Source organism: Equus quagga, chromosome 2 (genome assembly GCF_021613505.1).
Source record: "Equus quagga isolate Etosha38 chromosome 2, UCLA_HA_Equagga_1.0, whole genome shotgun sequence".
Classification (NCBI taxonomy): domain Eukaryota; kingdom Metazoa; phylum Chordata; class Mammalia; order Perissodactyla; family Equidae; genus Equus; species Equus quagga.
This window is the reverse complement of record NC_060268.1, coordinates 61,802,464-61,819,401: the sequence shown is the minus strand read 5'-3', so window position 1 is coordinate 61,819,401 and position 16,938 is coordinate 61,802,464. Positions and strand designations below refer to the sequence as shown.

Below are 16,938 nucleotides of genomic sequence, written 5' to 3'. Positions count from 1 at the left end.
TGCCTGAGGCCCCAGGAGGGAGCACGGCTGAGCATCTACTGCTGAGTCCTGTGAGGCGGCTGCGAGAGAACTTAAGGAAATGAGTAAATGTGGGGCTGGACACATAAAAGGATATGTGCTACCTAATACTACTACTATTATTATTTTGATAATTATCCTTACACAGATAAGGAAATGAAGTACAGAGAGGGTAGGAAACTTGCTCAGGTCGCACAGCTAGGAAGCGAGGATCTGGGACTCAAACTCAGGATTTGAATCAGGCAAACTATCCAGTTCCTTTCTTCTGAAGCCCTGCCCCTGCCCCATCCCTTTCTTCTCCCCTGGATGGAATCTGACAACCTGGAGAGGGCATAGTCTGTCCTTCTGCCCATCTATTCCAGGAAAGAGATGCAGCTCCCTGACTCCAAGGATCTAGAAGTCACCCTTCTTGGGGCACAGACAACCTTCCAGGCCACCCATTGGATGGTCAACTCCTCCATAGAGGGGTGGGGTCTTTTAATTCACTGCCCTATCTCCGAGGCAAGCAACAGTGCCCGGCACAAGATAGGCATCCAAGACATACTTGTTGAAAGAATGAACCAATGGAAGAACTCAAGAAACCCAGACACCTTTCTGCCATCAGCAGGTTCAGCAATGACTCAGCCCCCAATCCAGGGGGCGCAGGCTGGCTCTTACTCTGGCTAGCGGTGAGCTGGGTAGATAGTCCTGGATTGCAAGGGGGACCTAGCGGGGAGTTTCTTTCCTGGATTTTGAGACTCAGCTCTTAGTCCTTCTTGGATACCAGTGATGGCAGGCCTATCTGGGGCTCAACGAGCACAGAGTGAGATACGGTGGAAAGAGCACTGGGTCTCTGACTCCCAGCCCTCTGGCCACCCCTCACTGGGGCCACTTATTTGCTTTGGTCCCCACTTAGGGCAAGAAAGTAGCAAGAAAGTAGCAGTTAATGTTTATGGAGTTCTTAGTAGCTAAGACACACTTTTACATCCATTTAGTTCTCATACAAGTCCAATGTGATCACCATTTTACAGCAGAGAGGTAAAGAAGCTAGCCTGAGGTCAGAGATCTGGGAAGTGGCAGAGGCAGGATTTGAGCCTAGGCCTGTGGCCTCCTGAGTCTGGCTGCTTAACGATTGAGCCACACTGCCACCCTGCTAGCTTCTCTGCCAGGTGCGCTGGTGAGGCCTCTTGGGGCTGCTGTCCTTCCATCTCTAAAAGGAGTGTGTTGCTCCCTTCCAGCTTCAAGAGGTATTGGTTCTCGAGCTTGCGTGCGTGTGTGTGTGTGTGTGTGTGTGTGTGTGTGTGTGTGTGTAGGAGGGCTGGGTGGTGGGTGGCTTCTGGCTGCTTCCAGCAGGGCTGACATCCTGTCCCATCCCACCCCCAGCTCCTCCAGGAGAGGCAGCATCTCTCCTGGGAAGGGGGTGGGGTGAGGGCAGCCGCTGGATGGAGGAGCAAAGGAATAGAAGGCAGAGAAAAGATGCTGAGCTGGGCCCACCGGGCAGAGGGGCCTGCCTCTCGTTCCTCCACCTCTCTCCTGGGATCACTCTCTCCTCTCCTTGAGATGTCAGCGACCTCTCTCTCTCTCTCGGTGGCTGCTGCCGAGAAGGGCCGGGAGCACGAGGCCTGGAGACTCACAGCGCCCTTCCCTGCCGCCTGCCAGCCACTTTCCTCAGCTGCGGCAGGGGCTATAAAAAGCACAGCCCTTCAACAATAGGTGACATCACCCAGCGGCGGAAAGAACTGGATTCTGCCAGATGCCAGGAGAGTTACAGCCCCCACCCCTCCCTCAGGACAGCAGCCCTTGGAAAAGGGCTCGGGTATGTTCCACTGGCCCCCTGGAGGGATGGGGCTACACTCCTGAGGACCCAACCACATTGCAAGAGGGAAGGCTGATCCAGAGGGGCACGGGCAATGGGCTTGACTGGAGAGTTTTCAAGGGGTGGGCAAATGGGAAAGGAGCTGGGAGGCGGGTGGAGGCTTGCTGGACCCCCTCAGGGTCCTCTGAATCTTCTGAGACAAGTAGAGGTGGGCGGGCTGGGAGTAGGTACACAGGCATTGCCAGGAGACGTGGGCCAAACCTGCTGGAACAGCGTCTTCCTGGGGCCCTTCCGGCAGGTTCCCCCCAGCCCTGGTGTGCAGCAGTGTCTGGCATGTAGCAGGCTTGCTGACTGACCTCTTAGACCTGGTTCTGGATGCCACGTCTGCTGCACAGTACGTTGACCACTTGGGCTGGAGTGGGTGGAGGAAGGGTGGCTCAGGGGCCTGCCCCACCCCCTGCCACCGTGGTGCTTTGATGGAGGCAGGAAGGGCAGTCAGAACAGCCCCGCAGTGCTGCCGGCCTCCTCAGCCCACCCTGGGAGCTGCAGCCTCCATCGCCTGCACATCTCATCCCTCCCAGGGCTGGCTGAGGATGCCTCTGCTCCGTGTGCCCCTGGTACCCCGCACAGCTCTGCACAGAAAGGACCCCGAGATGTAGATATTGAGTGCTTGACGGGTCGGAACTGTCAGCCCTTCACGGCTCTGAGCCTCAGCTTCCTCACCTGTAAAACTAGGGCTGCTGGGGAGGTGCTCAGAGCGCCGGCCGGCCGGGGAGTCAGGAGACCTGGCTCCCCTGCCAAGATCCCGGGCCCTGAGGCTGGGGAGGGGCAGAGACCTGAGGGGCAGTCGGCCGGAGCCTGCTTCTGGGGCAGTTGGACTGGCAGGCGTAACACAAGAGCTTAGTTCCTCTCTGGCCTCCTTCTTAATCTCCTTCTCTCTAGATCAGCAGCCCCAGGCCAGCCCCTCCCTCCCTGTGCCCCCAAGCCCAGCGTCTTTTCTTTTTACACATCCCCCAACCATGCCCCTCCCCTGGGTGCTCCCCTTCTCTCTGCTCAGCCACATTCCAGCACTTGTTCAGCTTGTTTGGGCCCCACCTCCTCCACAAAGCTGGCCATGATCCCTCCAGCCGGACTGGCTCCCCTTCCCTGATCCCCCGGAGTGTGTGGTGTCTCCCACACAGTGACACAGTGCAGGTGGGGCGTCCTGCCTCGTGCGGGATGGCTGGAGAAGCACAGGTCTCACTTCAAAGTCCAGCCGCTCACCCTGGCATCCTGAGCCTTCTCTCTCTGGTCCCAACCTCCCTTGGTAGCCTCCTCTCCTGCCCACTCTCCTCCCTGGCCACCATCCCAGGACTCCAGCCACACCAGAGGACTCGGTTTTCCAAGCACACCATATGAACTCTGCTGTGGTCTGAATGTTTGTGTTGCCTACGAATTCCCATGCTGAAATCCTACCCTCAAAGGTGAGGATATTAGTAGGTGGGATCTTTGGGAGATGATTAGGTCATGGGGGTGGAGCCCTCATGAATGGGATTAGCGCCCTTATGAAAGAGGCTCCCGAGAGCTCCTAGCCTTTCCACTGGGTGAGGACCCAATGAGAAGAGGACCTTCCTGACCTTGCTGGCGCCTGATCTTGGACTTTCTAGCCTCAGAACTGTGAGCAATAAATTTCTGTTGCTTATAAGCCTGGTATTTTGTATCTAGCAGCCTGAGCGGACTAGGACACACTCCCCCAGGGCTTTGCCTGCGCCCTCTTCCTGGGCCTCCTTCAACCCTTTCTCTGCCATCAAAGTCCTCCTTCTCCAGGGCCCAGCTCTCTCTAAACCCTCGGCCCTGCCTGCACCTCGCTCAAAATGAATCCCTCTCTCCTGCCCATGCACACAGCTCTCTGCATGACTTCGGTGGCTGCAGTGACGTCATTCTGCATTCCTTCTTGGTGAGTGGGTAGGATCCTGTCCTACTGGCAAGGTTTCCAGGGCAGGGCTGAGACCAGCAGGCATAGTGCTGGCTAGATCTCCTTTCATCCCCATAGCAACTGCCGAAGGGACATATCATCATGAGCAAACTGAGGCTCAGAGAGGGTGAGGAACACGCCCTGCTGGTAAACGGTGAGGCTGAAGTTCAATCCTGGGTCCACCAGATTCCACGGTCGAGTTGCTTTGAAGCCCAGCACCCAGGAGCAGGGGGCACACGGTGGTCCTTCCGTCAGTGAGCGAAACTGAAGAGAGCTGCTTGGCCTGTGTGGCCAGGGCAGGGGCCTTGTGCTCGTCTTGAACACACCGCATGGATGTCTGGTTTCTTAGCACGGGTCCCAGAACATGAGGCACATCTCAGGTGAAACACGTGCTGAGCCAGAACCGGCCAGGGCCACTAGGGCCAGTGTCCCCTCCCACCCTCGCCCCTGTTTCTGCAGAAGTTTGGCCCTGAGGCAGAGCCAGAGTGGTAGGGACTCCGAGAGCCCCGGCCTGACTGCCCCTCCCTCATCGTCCCTGGACACTGCTCTTCTCTTTCCCAGCTGGCTCCCCTAGCGACACACGACACCAAGAGGGGCCTGAGGCTTGCGGCCCAGACTCTGTGGATTCGTGTCATGATGAGACTTCACAGAACAGAAAGAGCACGGGCTATGGGGCTAGCAGCCCTCCTCTGCTTCCTAGCTTGTGACCTGCCCCCAACTCTTGGTTTGGGGGCGTCAGTGCCTGTCTCTCAGGGTGGGGGCTAACTGTGTGCAAAGTGTCTAGCCTAGAGTGGGTGGAGGAGCTGGGTATAAGGTAGCCCCAAGTTTCAGGGGTGTTTGCTCCCTGATGGCCGATGACAGTGCTCACTGGCACTCCTTCTTGGGCTTCCTGAACCCAGAAGAGAAGAATGGGCAGCACCCCACCTGCCCTCTCTCCCACTGAGCCCAGTCCTTACCCGCACTGACCACTGAGCTCTCCACCCCCACCAGCTCCATCTGCCTCCTTCACAACCCAGGAAGCAACCAGTGACCTTGTTCTCCCCAGGCTTCCTCATTTGTCCTGGGATCCATCACCTCATGCCCATCCTCTGGCCCGCCTGTCCTCTGACCCCTGGTCACTGTCTCCATTTTGCTAAAGAAAGTAACCAAACCTGAGGACCATATTCACCACAAGTTCCTGCTCTCTCCGCTCACACAGACCCTGCTCTCACTGTTGCTGCTCTCAGGAATCCTCTTGGGTTGACTTAGGGCTTTGACCTTCAGGAGGTGGTCAAGCCCATTCCGCTCTCTTAGCCCCCTCTTCAGCACTCCCATTTACTAGGTACTGTGCCAGCTGACCTCCTCCCAACTTTATTAACCAACGGGGACTATTTACTGTGAATCTCTCTCTTTCTTTGGATAATTAGTTAGTTGGGCTATATTCATTCACTCATGCATTCATTTGTTTATCTTTCCATTCTTCCATCTATCCATTCATCTTCATCCAGTCATCCATTCATTGAGTCATCCTTTCCTCCTTCTGTTCGTCTATCCATTTTCTGTCCATTCAGGCATCTCTCTATCCATCAGTGTAGGCATCCATGCAACAATCCATCCATTTAGCCTTCTGTCCAGGCACGCATGCAGGCATGCATCCATCCATCTATCCAGGCATCCACCCATTTATCCATCTATCCAGGCACCCATCCACCCACCACCCACCCACCCACTCACCCATCCATCCATCCATCCATCCATCCCATCTAGTACCTACTAAGCATTTCCTAGGTAGTAGGCTCTGTGCTGGATGCTTGGGATTCAGAACCAAACAGGCCATGGTCTCTACTCTCAGGGGCTCACAGTCTAGTATGGGAAGACAGGAGACATGAGCTCCAAAGTTCCTTCCATTTCCAATCTCCTGGGAGCCTATGATCTGTCCCCAGGCTCTGCCAGTGAGCACTAGGTAGATACTTGTGGCCTGACAGCAAGGCTGATCTTCCTCCACCCGGGACACTTGGGGTGCAGGCAGCCCTCCACGGCAGCTCAGCTGAGGCCCTGAAATCCCCTCTTGCTTCCAAGCTGGTGTGTTGATGTTGCTCAGGGCGGTGTGAGGAAAGGCATGGGGCCCCTCTCCAGAAACACGGAGGCCACTGCCAACACCTGACCCCACCTGCACTGTGAAAATCAGCAGAGCCCGGGGACAGGGTGGTCAGAGAGCAGCTTCAAATTTTACTCTCCCTGGATTCTTGATCTCCCCTCTGCAAAATCTCTCTCCTTTCTTCCTTCCTCCCATCCCCATCTCTCCTGTCTGTTCTCTCTTCCCCTTCCCTCCCTTTCCTCCAGGCTCCCTCCTCCTCATTTCCCTGCTCCTATTTTTTTTGTCTTCCCATTAAGTGGTGGGACACATGGACTTCAAATTCTGGGCCACCGTTGTGGGACAATTCATGACGGTTCTTAGCCAGTGTCCTTCCCTAAAACCATGGCTCACAGAGGACAAAAGCAGATGGTGCGTTCGCCCCGCCCAGCCTGCAAGAAGGGGCTCCTTCCCCACGGCTCATGCATTGCCTTCCTTTTCCCCTTCCTCCTTGTCCATCGTCTTCCCCCGGCCCCTCTCCTTTTCAGACCACAGACGGGTGCTGAATCACATACTTAATCTTTTTGCTCTAATTCTCACCTACAAAATCAACACCTCCAAGCGAAATCAGGCTAAAGGCACAAGAGCTGCCAAATAGTTCATGGATTCGATCTCTGGGGCCTTTTCCTAACTCCCTCCCCAGCCCGGGGTTAGCTGGAAAGAGGCAAGGAAGAGAGAAGAAGGGCAAAGAAGGGAGAGGAGGCGGGAGGCTTCCAGGAGGAAGCAGAGAGGAGCCCCCGTGGACCCCCGCCTTGGGGAGCGCCCCCCTGCTCACCGACGTGTCCTCCGAGCATGAGGCGATGATGTTGTCGATGAAGGGGTTCCACTTGATGTCCAGCACGTTACCCTGGTGACCACAGACCTTGGGGTAGTTGGGTTCAATCCTGCCTGTCTGCCGAGGAGACAGAAAGAGAAGGAGATTAGTTTGAAGGTCCTGGGGTGGCCCTGAAAGGACGGCCCTTATTCTGGGCTTCTCAACTGGACTGGAAAGTCCTCGAGGATCCACCGATGTCTTATTCGTCTTCAGGTCCCTGCCACAGGCTGGGCCAAAGTGCTCTGTGGCTGCGTCCTCCCCAACACCCACTGCGATGGAGAGGGCCACACAGCACGGTGGGGGGCAGGGCCGCTGTTGGTCCAGACGTGGCCTCTGAGCAAGTTAGGAAAAGGTGCCTCTTCCTCAATAGAAACGTTTAAAGTCAAGATGTTCCCCTCTGCCTGAGTGACCAAAGCCTGGCAGTCGGTGGCCCCCGCAGTGCACACACCCAGACATGGGGTGCTCATGCTCACCCCAGTACCCACTTCCCCCATGCCCAGGGAGGTGCCGCCATTGGGTCCACATCAGGAGGAGGCTCTTTGCTGCTGCTCCAGGACTCAGTAGAGAGGCCTGAACCACTGGGTCCACCTACACACTCCCATGTAAGTTATCCTGCCCATGATGTGAACAGTGCTGCTCCCAGATGTAGCATCCTTGTTCTGTGTGCATCTTAAACTCCTGTACATAGTGCCCTGGGGTTGAAAGCATAGTCTTTGGAGTCACACAGGCCTGTGTTTGAATCACAGCTCTGCCACTTTTTAGCTATGTGGCCTTGGGAAAGTCGATGACTTTCTCTGAGCCTCAGTTTCCTCACTTCTAAAATGGGGATAGCAACAGCTACTTAGCATTGTCGTGAAGATTAAATGAGCTAATGTGCTTAGCAAAGTGCTTAATGTGCAGATGATCATCACAGTGAACACTCAGTATAGACAGTAGTTATTATTATGGTACATGCTAGGTGACATCTCCTCCAGGAAGTCTTCCTGATCCCTCAGTGGGTTAAGAGCTCTTCCTCTGTGCCCTCACAGCATTCTGTGCTTCCCTCTAGTACAGGCATCACTATGCGGAATTGCAGTCTGTTTTTATTTGTCTGTGAGCAACTGAGGACAGCGTCTGCATCTTCCTCATCTCTGAACCTCCAGCTCCTTACAAGCCTGGCACACAGTAGGTGCTCAGCACATGATCTGAAAGACATCCTGTGAGGGGAATGGAGTCCCCAAAAGATGGAACAAGGGAGGTGAGGGTGTGAGGAGGGAAGGGTAGGCCCATGTTTGGTGCCTATAAAGGTGGCAGGAAAGGGAAGGAAGATTGTAGGCAGAAGCTGTGTCTCCATCCCAAAGTCTTTCTGATGCCAGCTTTTGGTGGGTGTGGGGGGAACAAGGTTTTCCGGTCACTGCCATCTGCTAATAGTGCTGGGGGTCAGAGACACCTTGGGCAGGTCACCCCTCACTCTCCTTTTGGTTCCTTGACAGAATAAGGAGGAAGAGAACCAGTTTCTGCCAAACCCTTGCTACACGCCGTAGAGTTCACCAGTGTGATGGGCAAGAGCTGTTTCAGAGGGTGTGTCCTGTCCGACCTCTTCCCCACCCACTTCCTGCCTGCGTCTCTACCAGCTCATTTCCAGAGCCTTTGATTTTTTGTGACACAGCAATGGTGAGATAAGTGAGAAAAAAGAGACCTAGAGAAAATGGCAGTGGTGTGGAGGATGAGGAACGAGGCAGAGAAAGAAAGAGGGGCAATTGCCTCCGAGGTTGCACCCAGGAGAACTTCACTGGCACTGTATGTTGTGGGGAAACTAAAGAATGGAGGAAAAGGGCTTGGGGAGTATTGCTACCAGGTAGAAATGGAATCCCCTTCAACATTCTATGAGGGAGGCCATTCCAATTGGAATATCTTTTCCAGTTACTTTTGGGCTGTCAGATTATGTTTCTTTAAATGAGCCTCTGAGCAGAGACTGGGCCACATGTGACCCTGGGATTTAGTACGGTTACACCTGATCTTCCCTAATTCTCACAACCACCTTGTGGGTTAGGCAGGAGGAAATTAAGGCCCAGAAAGGCTAAGCAAGTTGCTCAAGGTTACCCAGCTGAAAGCAAAGCTGGGATTCCCACACAGGGGTGACTCTCAAAGCTGAGCTTTCTGAACCCCACTGCTCATTGTTGGCCAGCTCCCCCCTCCAGCTCTGACTGCCACGCAGACAGGCCCTGCATTGTCTGCTTCCACGGCTCACTTACTCTCTGACAGAGCCATTCCTTACGTCTGATCCCAAAGGCTGCACTGGAGCCACCCCTGAGCAAAGCAGTCTGCACTGAACTTCTGGCACCCAGCCCAGCCCAGGCAAAGCTGAGGGGTGCCAAGTCAGTCAGTAGGTGGCCCTCAGCTACCAGCAGCTTCCGGCCAGCAGCCTGTCGGGGGTGCAGTGGAGGGACAATGCAGCAACATCACTGGAACCTAGTCAGACGGGGAGAGGTCAGAGCCATGCGCCGGGAAGGGAGTAAGTCCTTCTCAAGCAGAGTGTGATCCCCAATTCAGGTATCCTGCCAGGTGGACCTCTCTTTACACAATGGATGCATCCCCAATGCAGCGGGTGAGTATGATTTTCGTGACTGAATCACATTGTTGTTTGCGTGAACAGTGAGCCCTAGGGTTGTGCAGTGCACAACCTGCTTGGCTAGACCCAACAGCCCTGGAGGGAGGGACCACCTTTCAACCTGGCAGCTCTGATTTTTCTGTCGTATACAGTAGGGTTCCAAAATTTTGTTTGAAAGACAAGTTCCATTGCTAAGAAGAAAAATTTGAAAACCATTGTTCTATGGAGAAATCAAGCAAATTAAAATACAATTATTAACTCTAGGAAAACTTGTATAAGAAAGCTAATGTAATCATAGTGATAATGATTTATGCACAATATTTACATAGTTATAATAATGTAAATCCTGCATATTTATTTAAACAAGAGTTGTGCTATAATACACTGACTGGCAGGACAGAAGTAGGGAAAGGCATGTGTATGTGTGTGTGTGTGTGTGTGTGTGGTAAGAGGGGAGACAGAGCTGGAAGAAAGCGAGATCCTCATCGTCCATAATAGGAAGTCAACAGACAATGTCTAAGATTTAAAAAATCTAGCCATGGTAGTAAAAGCATGTAATTAAGAAATACAGGGATAAGTGCAAAAAGAAATAGCTAAAAGCAATGAAAGCAGCTACATTTAGGGGGTAGGAAATGGGGGGTTGTATCAAAGTGGGACAGGGAGGGAGGTTATAGGTGGTGGTATGCTGGTAAATGCTTAACAACTGGTTCTCCAGGTAAAAAAGGCCCTCTTTAACATTCACCAATTTCCAAGGTGTAATATTCCCACCGTGGCTGACTTCAAGTTACCGAGGTGAAATCACCAAAAGTAGAGTTAGCGACTCACCATCATTATATAATATTTCTACCATACACATATAATAGATACAAATAATCGCAAGAACACGGAGAGTAATCCAATAAGCAGGAAGCATTGAGTTTTTAATATTTACTACCTCTGTTTTTAATATAATTTACTTAATCAAAAGTTTGCATAACTTAATTTTTAATAATGGCCATGTTTAACAACTGGTTTGCAAAACTCCTAAAAATTTAACCATAGGCTCTCACGAGCCAGCGCCGGCCGGCTCCAGCGCGTCACTTGCAGTGCCACGGGCCTCGCAGCCCTATTAGCTTTTACGAACTCTGCTCAATTATTACTTGGACAGACATAAAAATTAAAGAACAAACAACTAAAATGCATGTGCCAAGTGTTCTAAAGGATACTTGACCTGAATTTTTTAAAAATGTGAATACTCCTCTCCTCGGACCCCACAAATGCCTCTGTTTTCTGTTCCAAGTTCTGCGAGGGGGTGTGGCTGGAGACCAGCCCCAGATCTGATTCCTACCTGCTACACAATACTGCCTTCTCATACTCGTACTCACACTCCTACCAACCCACACCAACACTAATAGCTACTATTAGCATAACATTATATGAAAACAATCAACTCAATCCTCCTAACAGCCCATCTAACAGCTGAGAACACAGAGGTTTAGAGAGCTTCTCCGGAGCGGAGTCGAGGTTTTGCGACGTTTCCTAACCGTAGAATAGCATTCAGATGGTCAGCTCACAGAAGTGTCCTGATGGTAGGGTTCCCAGGGGTCCTGGGGTCTAACCTGCCATCTGGTCCTCGAACTGCAAAGAGAGCCCCAGCATCAACAGGGCTGGGGCAGAGCCCCCGCTGCACGGGGCGGGGTGGGGGAGCCTGTTACTTGGAGTCTGTAGTCACTAGGGAGACCTTCACAAGGTTGCAGTCCGTGTGGCCTTATCCTGAGGCCTCAAAGGACGATCCAGCCCCCTTCACTGGGTGGACCTTCAGCATCAAATGTTGGAGGGCAGCTGCTGCAGGCGCTGCGTCTCCTCAAGGCGGAGCCCGGCGCTGAGGACCAGGCTGTATCTCAGACACACCCCACCTGCCCAAAGACAGAGCTGGGAGGCGCTGGGACGCAGGCAGGCCTCTCCAGGGCGGGGGAGCGTGGAGGAGGGCAACTCTCCCCGCAGGCCCCTTTGAAAGGGTCTCTCAGAGACTTGTGAAAGGCTCAGAGCCTGCAACCAGTAACTGTGCTTTGGGACTCTGCCCCAGGGAAAACAGAGGAGCACAGAGCACTCACTGCTGGGTGGTTTCCAAGAGGGAAGAATGGAGCACATGCCCAGACGGTATTGCCAGAGGGCGTTACAGGCCACCAATGTGAGGGGACACTGGGAAGCTGTCTAAAATCATATTTCCAAAGAATATCCAATGTCATGGGAATTTCTCAAGACCTAATGTTTAGCGAAACAGAATCGACTTATATACACATTAAAATGATGCCAATCTATTAAAAAATACCCAGTCGGTAAGAAAAAACATCAAAATGTTAATAGTGGCGCTCTCTGGTTTCCAATTCTTCCGCAATGAACATTTAAGATTTCTATTAAAAAGGCATATGTTATTAACAACACCCTACACACCCCCCCCCCCCCCCCCCCCCCATAGATTTGATCGAAAACCATTCCTCTCTGGTTTTGGTCAAAAAGGCCTTAAGGAAATGAGATGCAGCTGCTGTCTACCAGATTCACACATCTCAGAAGCTTTTGTGGAACGTAAATGTGTTTGCTATACAGGCTTCTCTACTCCCCTGTTACCACATGCATGGTTTGGGGGAAAATAAGATCCTTGAAATTGTATAATTAATTGAAAGTGGGTTTCAGAGTGTGTGTGTGTGTGTGTGTGTGTGTGCATGTGTGTGAGTGTGTGTGTGAGGCGTCCATGCAGGCAGCCGAGCCCAGGCCCGCCCTTGGAAAGGCTGGCGGGTGCAGCTCACCCAGCAGGCTGCCCCGGGGAGTGGCGGGTGCTCAGGCCTCAGTCCAGGCTTTATCTGAACCCAGTGAACTGACTGAGGACAAGATATTTTCAAAACAACCCGCACTGCAGCTTCAGCGTCCTAGAACCTCCCATTGCTGCAAAGCTGAGTTTTGTAGAGAGAAGCACAATGTTTTCTCACCTGGGGAATCAGCTTAGCGAGGCAGAAGGAACAGACTTTGAGCAGGAGGCAGGGTTTCTAAGCTCAGTCCTGGCAGTCATGTCACCAGCTGAGTGACTTTGAACATGGCCCCCGGCCTCTCTGGGTTTCCCAGATTCCCAGACCCTGGGATAAAGCCCTTTCTGCTTCTTTGTGGCTCCGCTTTTTATTTGATGAAACAAGGCACACCAGCAACCAGAGTGCCTTGCTTGTGGCCTCCCAGCTCAGAATGCGGGGATCCACGTCAAGTCATGGGATGGCAATACTAATGATGACAATGGAAAAGACAAGGATGGTAATCAGAGACCATTTGACAAGAGCTTACAAAGCGCTAGTCCTTCTGCTAAGCAATTTATATACTTCATTTAATTCTTGAAACAACCCTATAAAATTGTATTAAGTGTTTATAACTCTCCTGTAACAATCCATTTTATGGATGAGAAAACTGAGCTCTGGGACATGACCTGCGAAGGGTGATGCAGCTGGCAGTGAGGAGCTGCCGTGTGGACTGGGCGCCATCTGGCTGCGAGGCACCTCGGCTATGCCGCCTCCTACTTCTGAATGTAGGTGGGACACTTGCTAAATTAGGGGGAAAGTTGTCACAAATCAGAAGTAGGACCTCAGAATTTCTAGTGGGGTTCTCAAAGGAGCCAGCTGGCACCTCCGTTGTGGAGCCCCTTAACCTTCTCTTGGAGACTCTCCCCTCCCTCCAGTGGTTCCCAAACTGCAACATTTTAGAATCACGTAGGATATTTAAAAAAATCCCAGCGCCCGGGTTGCACTCCGTATCAACTTTTTTAATCTTTTTCTTCTGCTTCCTAAAGCGCCCATTTAATACACAGCTGTATATTCTAGTTGCAGGTCCTTCATGGTTGTGCTGTGTGGGACACCCCCTCACCATGGCTTGGTGAGCAATGCCATGTCCGTGCCTAGGATCCGAACCGGGGAAACGCTGGGCTGCTGAAGGGCGAGCGCGCGAACTTAACTACTCGGCCACGGGGCTGGCCCACACTCTGTACCAATTTAATCACAATGTCTGCGAGCAGGGAGCCAGGCATCTGTATTTTTTAAAGATCCCCAAGTGACTCCAAAGGCAGTGAAGTTTGGGACCTGCTACCCTCGAAGCTCCATCTTCTGCTAGGGGCTCAGGGAAGCACCTGCAGTGCACATGCATCCTGAGACAGGGTCCGAGAGGGCCGATGCGGGAGTGGGGGGCAGTGAGACAGCAAAGAACCTTATTGCACATTTAATACAGGCTCATTTGTGGAGACCACAGATAAAGAGAAGAGCAAGATAACAGTCACATCATCAGGTGATGCACGATTGAAAGGAAGACCTGGGGCAATGGAGAATGCTGAGCCAGGAGATGGGTGTCTAATGCTGGAATCCCAAGCTTCAGTGGGGGAGACCTTTTTGGATGGGCCACCCAGGTCATCAGACTCCCTCCTCCACGTCCTGCCCCCCGCACCCCAGACCATCTGGTCAGCCTGCGTGCAGTCTTCTCTGCCCTCTCTTCTCTGGATGGAAGTTGGTATTAAATGAGAGTCATTATAAAATGGGCACCGTAGTCCTTCTCCCCAGAGCCCTGGGCAAAGGTCAGGCCCCTGGAGTCTCAGCCTCCTGGGCCTGAAGGAGACCTTGCCCCCAACTCACAGCACTCGACACTTCACAAAGCTCTTACACATACACAATCTTAATTGATATTGCCCAGGGAAGGTGTGAGTCAAGAGACCAGGAAACTTGCCTCTGGCCAGCCCACCTGGCAGCAACAGCCAGAGGTTGTGCAGGTTCAGAGCTCTGGGTCCAACCATGGCCTTCTCGGCAGGGGTGGGGGCCAGGTCTCATGCTCCTAAAAATTGTGTGCCCTTCATCCACAGTGCGGGTGCCCCCACCCCTGAGTGTGCCCCATTTGCCAGTGACTGTCCCCCACACTCTTGCACACACACTCACACATTTATACACCACCCCCCTATGCCAGCTCCTCTCCATGGCCATTCCTGCCCACGCCGCTGGCTCTGCGTTCCCTTCCTCTGTCCCATAACTTACTGGTCTCACGTCCCATAGTGCGGGACCCTGCTCTTTTCAGCCAGTTAATCCAACAAAAGAACCCTGCTAAGGAGGCCGCCAGGGGATAACCGGCAAGTCCCTTTCTCCTCGCAGGTCATCTGTGTCCATGGGGACAGGCGCCTTTTCGAGGGAGCCTTTTGGCCCCGAGGCGGGCCCTCCTGGCTGTGCAGGCTCTCGGGCAGTCTGCTGGGAGGGCTCTCTTGGCTGGAGGGGCTCACGGGACTGTTCTGCAGGATTTCCAAAGCAGGTCCGCTGGTCTGTCACCGAGCCTCTGTGTCTGCCCTCTTCAATTCTCTCTCCAATCCATCTTACATACTGTTGCCTAATTTTTCTAGAGTACAGCTCTGCTGCAATAACTCTCTCCCTCCCAAATCTTCAATGGCTCCCTACTGCCGAGACTTTAAAAGCCAAACTCCTTGTCCAGACATCAGAGCTGTTGTAGTACTGGCTTGATCCTGCTGACACCATCCCTCACCCCACTGCCTGTGCCATACACATGACTACACACTCCTCTCCACACCCCGGCCTGCAATGCTCCCACCGCCTGGATGACCTTTGGTTCCTGGTTCGTCCCTGCCCTAGGCTAAGCACCATCAGGATGGTGACCTTGACCAAGGCGTCTCCAGGGGCCTCCTTCAGTGCCCAGCTCACAGGAAGATCTCAAGCTGGGTGAACAAATGTCACCCTGTCCCCACCTCTGGGCCTTTGCTGACGCAGCTCCTCCAGCTCAGACCCCTCTTCCCTTCTCTGTGCACATCCATCCTCAGCACCCAGGAAACATCATCCAGCGAACAGACAGACGCTCTCTCCCCTCTCCTTGCTGGGAGATGATTCTGGATCCTGCTCTTCTGGCTTGAGAAATTCTAGATCTGGGCTGATGGGGGTGGAGGGCAGTCAGAGGGCAGAGTGTGATAAAGCTGGCGAACGCACTGAAGTTTGAGAGAAGTTCAGGTGAGACCTCAGCAAGCCTCCTCACTTCCTGTTTTGACTTCCCCTCGCTCCTTCTTCGTCTTTGTGTCTTTCAGATGGAAAGGGTTTGCTGGTTTTTCAGGTTAGAGCCCCTGGCAGTGCCTGTGCTGGGGAGGGGGCTTTGTCTGGGGAAGAGCAGTAAGGAATTCTATTTCTTGGAGAGGAACTTGTTCTCCAGGCTCCAGGAAGAGAGGGCACGGGCCACCTTGTCCTTGGTCCTAGGCCCCAGGAGGAGAGATAAGAGGTTCCCTGAGCCAGACATGGGAAGATGTTGAGTGACAGTTGGGGGCGTGTGTGTGTGTGTGTGTGTGTGTGTGTGTGTTAGGGAGGGGCTGCCTGGGACCTCAGGTTTCCTGATTACTGGCCCTTTCTATAAAACCCTGTGAAACACACATAAGAAAGGAACTCCAAACCCGGGCCTGACAGAGCTGCCTGGGGTGGGGTTTCTGATGGGGTGTCCTGGAAGTGTGAACCTCCACCCCGGCTGCTGACAGTCTAGCGGGGGAGCCAGACAAAGAGCCAGACGATTGAAGCGCACGGTGGGGGCTGTGGGAGCACAGAGGGGAGGCAAGTACTGCAGATTCTGAAATCAGGCAGCACCTCCCCGGGGGAGGTGCCGGGGGCTCGTGATAGCACGCAGCCAGGGATGACACGGGGAGTGCCTGAGACAAAAGGATCTGCACCTGCAGAGGCCCAGGCGCATTTGGGAAAACCAAGTACGCGGAGAGAGACGAGGCCACAGAGGAAGGCCCAGACCAGACGGTTCAGGAACTCACTGGCCTCGTGAAGGAGTCTAGGCTTTATACCCCATGGCAATGGGGAGCCACTGATGGTTTAATGCAGGGGAATGGACTGCAGTGGGATCCATAATTGCACCAGGCAATTACTACACTGTGAGAATGATGTTCAGGGAACCCAGGGGCCTGAGGGAGGGCAGGAGGGGCCCCAACCCAGGGAGCAGGTTTCCGGGCATCAGAGGCCTGAGTATGATGAAGGGGGAGACCAGCAGAAGGAAGGAGGGGGGGGGGGCAAAAATCTGTAACTGTTGGAAACGTGAAAGAATTGGCAAAAAATACATGACAGCATCTATGCAAATTGTGGGGAAAGCCTTAGTTTCGTTTGTTCTATAACGAGCAGAAAAGCAAATTTCTGGTTCAGGCAGAAAATCAGAAGAAAAAGAGAGTGCTTGCACCACCACGGGCCGTCCACACCAGCACTGGCCTCCTCCTGCCACAGAGCAAGGCCTCCCAGGAGGCGGGCAGCGCGGGGGACATGGGGTCCCAGTGCTCTCCAGTGTCTCCCCGTTTCTGGGCCCCAAGCAGGCCTTGTCCTTCATGCTCCCCCCAGAGCCCGGTGCTTCTCCCTGAGGCCCTGTCCCGGAGAGGGCCCAGTGGAAACCCACCCCAAATGTGGGTGACCCAGGGGGGGACGGAGGCATGCGTGACCCTGAGGTGGAACCAGGTCAAGGTCAGGAGCAGTTCCCAGGTGACAAACAGAAATGGCAAGTGATCGGATATACTGGAGTACATGAGGAAGCCATTTGGTAAAACTAATTCGGCCTGACTTTGTTTTTTCCAAAAGGGCCTGACATGGCTGTTGAGCACGCATTGTGTATCTGCTTTAAACATTTACTG

At 53.3% G+C, this 16,938-nt stretch overlaps 1 protein-coding gene across 1 annotated transcript in view; it reads right to left on the bottom strand.

Moving 5' to 3' along the window:
• CORO2B (coronin 2B) overlaps positions 1-16,938 on the bottom strand; it is a 94,667-nt gene that overhangs the window by 20,188 nt on the left and 57,541 nt on the right. The window contains exon 3 of the mRNA XM_046655470.1: positions 6,656-6,772. Coding sequence (XP_046511426.1) covers positions 6,656-6,772 — 117 coding nt within the window. The remainder of the gene's footprint in view (positions 1-6,655; positions 6,773-16,938) is intronic.